This window comes from Mustelus asterias, chromosome 13 (assembly GCF_964213995.1).
Source record: "Mustelus asterias chromosome 13, sMusAst1.hap1.1, whole genome shotgun sequence".
NCBI classification, from domain to species: Eukaryota; Metazoa; Chordata; class Chondrichthyes; order Carcharhiniformes; family Triakidae; genus Mustelus; species Mustelus asterias.
In genome coordinates, this window is record NC_135813.1 from 105201143 (window position 1) to 105207857 (window position 6715).

The window sequence follows — 6715 nt, forward strand, 5'->3', positions numbered from 1 at the left end:
AAACAGATGGGGCCTCGGTTTATCACAACAACCGCAAGACAGCAACTTGTGACAGTGCAACATGCCCTCTGTACGACAGCAGAACAGTATTAATTTGTCATTTTCCCCTCTAAGGCACATTTAGTTATACTCATTAAGTATTAATAGCAATTTCCTGATTTACTGTACAAGTTGCTGACTAAAACCTGTGCTTCTACGCTTGCCAGTGATAAGGTTGCCATGAGAGCAACAATGTCGTGTCCTCGGGCAAATAGGTAAGACAAATAGAAACCTCAAAAACAGCATTGCCCCATTGAGTGCAAATGCAAGATTAGGTGGCACATCAGATACTGGTGCTTAGCAAGTGTACAAATTAAAACATTTTAAAATAATTTGTACAGTTGAATGTTCCTCCAGGGAGTATGCTCAGAATTCAAATCTCTCATTTAAAAAAAAGCTAATTTTGCATGGAAGTGTTGGCAAATACGGGCTTTGCAGGTGCTATTGTTGTATAATATTATTTTGTCCATACTTTTGGGGAGTGGCCCAGAAATAAGGAATACATTCATCACTTTGTTTGGGAAACTCTGTCATTATTTATTTCTACTTGCAAGGATTGGCTTTATGAAATCAACTTTGGAAAATAACTACATGCAACATTTATTTTTACCTGCCTGCTGCTTCAGCAATTGATTGGAACCTCCAATCCCAAAAGTCAACCCTAAAGATCCAATTTCAATACTGCCAGCCTTGTTTAGGAGTTTTTTTTCCACCCAGACAGGCTTTCCAGAAGCAGAAGAAATGGTAATCCATGCTCCACAAACAAAGGGTCCATTTGCCAACAGATCAACCAGAAAATCAACAGAGTGGCACTCTTCCAAGTGGATGATGGATTCCAGCAAGTTGCTGGCAGAGAAAGAGAGAGAGAGAATGTGTGGTTCTGTGTACGGGTAGAATCTGGAGAAGGAGCAAATCATATTGAAAACATTTCTCAAATAATGACCCACGCAGATACAGGGACCCCTTCAACATCACTATTTCAATATCGGTTTATTCACCACAGCAAATAAGATGGTAACAATCGGGCATGTCCCTCACTCCTACCTGAATGAGGTAATACAAGGACATTGTGATAAACAACCTGTTAGTCATATGACCAGAAATGCTCACAAAAAGAAAGGGTCTCACTCGCATACAAAATTTAGAAAAGATCATTTGGTCTTCTTTAGTTTACCGACTGTCTAAAAATGTGCATGGTTCATCCACAGAAGAAATGTTAAAAGTCAGGGGTCCTCCAGAGTGTAGTCAAGAAGTCTTAAAGACAGCATCCTTGAAATTATTGTGACACCATTTGCAGTTAAATCTCTAGTCTACCTTTCCAAGGTAACAGTAAACAGAGGCCTTCCTCTGCTCCAATTCCCAAAGAGGAGCAGGAGTTCTCCCAATCTCCCGGAATGTGTTTATTGCTAAGGTACCGTTACAAAGAAAAAAAGGAATTTCGAAGAAACCGCTTTCCAGTGAGCGGTGACAATGTGGAACTTGCTACCACATGAAGCAGTCAAGGCAAATAACATCAATGCATTTCAGGAGAAGCTGGATATCTACATGGTAGAGATAGAAACTGAAGGAATTACAAATAGAGTTAGATGAAGTGGAGTTGGGAGAAGGCTATAAACATTGGCACAAACCACAAGGTGTGGGTGGACCACACTCACTTTTAGACAGCTTTTCAGTAAACTAGAAGACTGAATGATCTTTTCTAATTCTTGTATTCGAGGGAGACACCTTTTGCAAGTTTGCAATTCTGGTTTTTACATTTGACTAACAGGCTGTTTATCAATAATGTTCCAATATTATCTCATTCAGGCAGGAGGAGTGAAGGACATGCCAGATTCTTGCTATTTTGTTTGCTATGGTGAATAAACCAAGATTGAAATTGCAATGCTAACGGGCTCCATTATCTTGGAGAAATATTGTTGGGATGGAATTGGTAGTTTTGGTGCTGTAAATGCCACATAAATACGGAAAGGTAGAAGTGCTAAATGTCTAGGGTCTCCCATCATTGGAAAGAACACAGTCAAGGAGGGATAGGCAACATCTTTGTCATTCTTTTCTTTGCTGTTTGCAGAATCTTGCTGTGCACAGTTACCACATTTGCCTACAGAGCAAAGGGTAATTCAATTTATTGAATGTGCTTTCAGGCATCCTGAAGGTGCAAGCTCTTTCTGCCTAGAATTTTATCATGTGCAGGAAATCTGCAGAATCAAACACATTCACAGCTGATCTCGGTTATGCCTTCACGGTAGCAGTGGTTAGCACTGCTGCTTCACAGCGCCAGGGACCGGGTTCGATTCCCGGCTTGGGTCACTGTGTGTGTGGAGTTTGATGTGGAGATGCCAGCGTTGGACTGGGGTAAACACAGCAAGAAGTCTAACAACACCAGGTTAAAGTCCAACAGGTTTATTTGGTAGCAAAAGCCATAGTGGCTTTTGCTACCAAATAAACCTGTTGGACTTTAACCTGGTGTTGTTAGACTTCTTGCTGTGTGGAGTTTGCACATTCTCCCCACGTCTGCGTGGGTTTCCTCTGGGTGCTCCGGTTTCCTCCCACATTCTGAAAGACATGCTGGTTAGGTGCACTGACCCAAACAGGCGCTGGACTGTGGCGACTAGGGGAATTTCACATTAACTTCATTGCAGTGTTAATGTAAGCCTTGTGACTAATAAATAAACTTTAACTTTTAACTTAGCGTCAAAACATTTACCTGGAGTTTTTAAGCCAGTGATAAAGAACAGGACACCCCTGGTCGGATTTACACTCTCCCTATTCACTGCAATACCCCACAACAATGTCCAACCCAGATCATCCAACTACTATACAGGCCATGAACATGGAACGAGGGCCCTGTGGAAGTGAGCTGAACTGCCAGAATTGGCCTTGAGGCGGAGTATTAAAAAAACAAAAGATGAATGAAGCAGAGCTAAATAACAAAAAAAACTCAGGTTTCAACATTTTAAACGCCGGGGGATTGTAGAACTCGTTGCACAAGAGAGGAACATTTCTTGGCACACCCATCTTGCTCATACGTCCCAGACCCTTAATGTTGCCCAAGATGGGACTGTAGACTTGTAAAATTAGAGTAACTATTTAACCTAAATATTAACAGCACCCCAATACAACAATTGGATTTTATTTCTCTTTAACTATCAAATCTGTTTAAGAAGCTGTACTCTGAACTTAAAGCTGCAAAAACAGAGTTCTTAGAATGACTGACCTCAAAAGTAAAGACTTTCCGCCACACACACAAAAAAATATATTTTGTTCTAAACCTTAAGGTTAGACATTAATTCCAAAAAGTGGTTAAAAGCCATCAGAAGCCGTGGATAACAGCAGTGGGTAGAAGCAGTGGGAGCGGGTTCTGCCTGGGCAGTACCTGCCGGAGCGGCTGTAATAGAACAGGGTGAGTGAGTGAGTGAGCCAGTCAATGGGCGCCGTTACCTGCTCTTGTCCCGCAGGAAGACCAGTTTGATGAGCCCGTGTGTGTACCGCTCCAGGCCAGCTTTGCTAAGGCTCGTTACCCTCAGCCGGTGCTCCAGGATGTGAAGGTCCATCTCTCTGGCAGACTCTGCGGTGGAATGAAACGCCCGAGCAAATCGCATCGGGTTTTGTGTCTGGAATGTGTTCGCTAAAACAAAAAGGCAGCAGCGAGCGAGCTGCTGGAGAGAGAGAGAGAGGAGCGCTCTTACATCAGGCTGTAACCCTCTGTAAAAGCTCTTGTTCCGGGGAGGAGGCTGCCTCGCGTTTAAATGGGCAATGCTTCACTTCCGAGCCACCCAGAGGGTTTATTTAAAACAGCTCAGCGCTCTCTCCTTCCACCAATTTTTACTGCTACACTGGGGGGAATCATTCAGAGCTGTCTCTTGAATAAAATCGAACCGTGCAGCATGAAGGAAGCCAACTCCGACCGGATCTGAACCGGATTGGAAAGCAGCTCAGTTCATCTGGAAAATTGCCCACAGTCTTTCCTCCCAACCAGAGTTAACAAAGAGCAAAATGCTGCCCAGTCTGGAAATCTGAAATCAAAACAGAAAATGCTGGGTAAACTCAGCAAGTCTGGCAGCATCTGTAGAGAGAGAAGCAGAGTTATCATTTCGAGACTGGATGACTCTTCAGAGCTGACGGGAGGGTTAGAAATATCATCCCAGACTCAAAGCATTAACTCTGTTTCTCTCTCCACAGACCTGTACAAGATTATGAGAGACGTAGAGAGATAGAGTGGATAAGGAGCGACTATTCCCCTTGGTTGAAGGGTCAGGTCACGAGGGGACATAGATTCAAGGTGAGGGACAGGAGGTTTAGGGGGATTTGTGAGGAAAAACATTTTTACCCAGAGGGAGGTGAGGATTGCACTGCCCGGGAGGGTGGTAGAGGCGGGTTGCCTCACATTCTTTATTAAGGTTTATTTATTAGTCACAAGTAAGGCTTACATTAATTCTGGAATGAAGTTAATGTGAAATTCCCCTAGTCGCCACAGTCCGGCGCCTGTTCAGGTCAATGCACCTAACCAGCACGTCTCTCAGAATGTGGGAGGAAACCCACGCAGACACGAGGAGAATGTGCAAACTCCGCACAGACAGTGATCCAAGCCGGGAATCAAACCCCGGGTCCCTGGTGCTGTGGAGCAGCAGTGCTACCTTAAGCACTTGGCACATCAGAACATTAAGGGCTATGGGCCAAGTGTTGGCAGATGGGATTAGGTGGAAGTTCAGGTGTTTCTAATGTGTCGGTGCGGACTCGATGGGCTGAAGGGCTCTTCTGCATTCTGCTGAGTTTTTTCCAGCATTTTTCTGTTAATGTTAGGGTGACAGGGACCCCTGAACTTGTGTGGGGTCTACCTGCTCTGATATTTCTGAGCACCTAGATAATACTCCAATGGTGTGTTGACAACTTTTTACCTACAGACCAAATTTATTCAGCGTCAGGAATCAAATTCAAGCTTCGCTTCAGACCTGAAACTAACTAAAAACCCATTAAATGTTGCCTTCCTCCAATGGCTGGCCTTGGTGAGGTCAAATGGACCCAATACAGAATTGCTGGGTTAATTTTAAGAGTGCCGACAGCACTCAGGGTTGTCACTCCTCCAGTACTACCCTGGAGTCTCCAGGAACTAAAGATTAATCCAGGACACACCACCAGTAACCCATAAGAAAAATCATTGGACCATTTAAAATCATGCTTCTTCGCATTCGCTTCGGACTATTGGTTTAAGATATTGAAGATAGTGGCAACGGCTAACAGTCAAGAATCGTCTAATTGGAAAATAAAGACTCTCAATGTTGAAAGGAGCATAAGAACTAGGAGCAGGAGTAGGCCATCTGGCCCCTGCTCTGCCATTCAATAAGATCACGGCTGATCTTTTCATGGACTCAGTTCCACCTACCCGCCTGCTCACCATAGCCCTTAATTCCTTAACTTTCAAAAAGTTACCTATATTTGCCTAAAAAACATTCAATGATATAGCCGCAACTGCTTCACTGGGCAGGGAATTCCACAGATTCACAACCCTTTGGGTGAAAAAGTTCCTCCTCAACTTCGGCCTGCCTTGCAATTTTGATATGGTTTCTGTCTTTCTCTTTTGAATGATGGCATTTCTGTCTCCCTCCAACTTATGTGCATTACAAGCACCTCAACTAGTGCATAAAATACCCCAAACTGCCTTCCAGAATCCGTGGCAATACCTAACTCTGTAATTCAATCTTAGAATTCCTAGAGTGCTGAAGGAGGCCATTTGAGCTTGCACCATCAACAATTCCACCCAGAGCCTATCCCCGTAACGTCACGTATTTACCCTGCTAATCCCCCTGACACTAAGGGGCAATTTACCATGGTCAATCAACCTAACCCGCACACCTTTGGAGTGCAGGTGGAAACTAGAGCACCCTGAGGAAACCCATGCAGACACGTGGAGAACGTGCAAACTCCACACAGACAGTGACTCGAGGTCTGACTTGAACCCAGAAGTGGAGATGCCGGCGTTGGACTGGGGTAAACACAGTAACACACAGCTGAACCCAGATCCCAGACGCTGTGAGGCAGCAGTGCTAACCATGTGCCACCCATTAATCCTAAAGAAATTCATTCACTGTGCGTATCATGTCACACCTTCATTGCAGTGTTAATGTAAACCTTCTTGTGACACTAATAAATAAACTTAAAACCTCTCCAAAAGCATTACACTTGAGTGGCCCCACGTCTGAGTTCCAGAATTCCAACTCTTTTAAGTCAACCAACTAAACTAAATCAAACCAAGGAATTCCTGAGCTCCGATGTGTTATATTTATGGGGCTACAGAACGATGATTAGCACAAGTGACGACTTATCTGTTAAGTCACGAATTAAATATCCGATTGATTCACTGTCAATGCATTAAAAAGTAGCAAATTGTACTGCCGAGAGAAAGGAGTATCTAACAGAAACCCCAGCATTCAGATATCTCGGCTTTTAATTCCAACATTATTGTTCACAAAACAACAGGTTCCATAAACCCAACCTTTCAAATCGCTCCAATAATTACTTCAGTTATCAGCTTGGATTTTCCGGCTTCATTTAAGCCAGTTATAGACCTGGAATAACATTTACTTGGAAATTAAATGGCATCATTTTCTGAATAAATCAACAAACTCGGTTATTTAATGTTTAGAGAGTTCGGCCTGTTTCTTTTGTCTCAACCTGAGTT

The 6715-nt window shown here is 43.5% G+C and overlaps 1 protein-coding gene across 1 annotated transcript in view; it reads right to left on the bottom strand.

The window, feature by feature from the left end:
- Positions 1 to 4007, bottom strand: part of LOC144502968 (cytosolic arginine sensor for mTORC1 subunit 2-like) — a 64350-nt gene extending 60343 nt beyond the window's left edge. Inside the window, exon 1 of the mRNA XM_078227416.1 lies at positions 3478 to 4007. Coding sequence (XP_078083542.1) covers positions 3478 to 3638 — 161 coding nt within the window. The 5' untranslated portion in view covers positions 3639 to 4007. The remainder of the gene's footprint in view (positions 1 to 3477) is intronic.
- Between the last annotated feature and the right edge of the window lie 2708 nt (positions 4008 to 6715).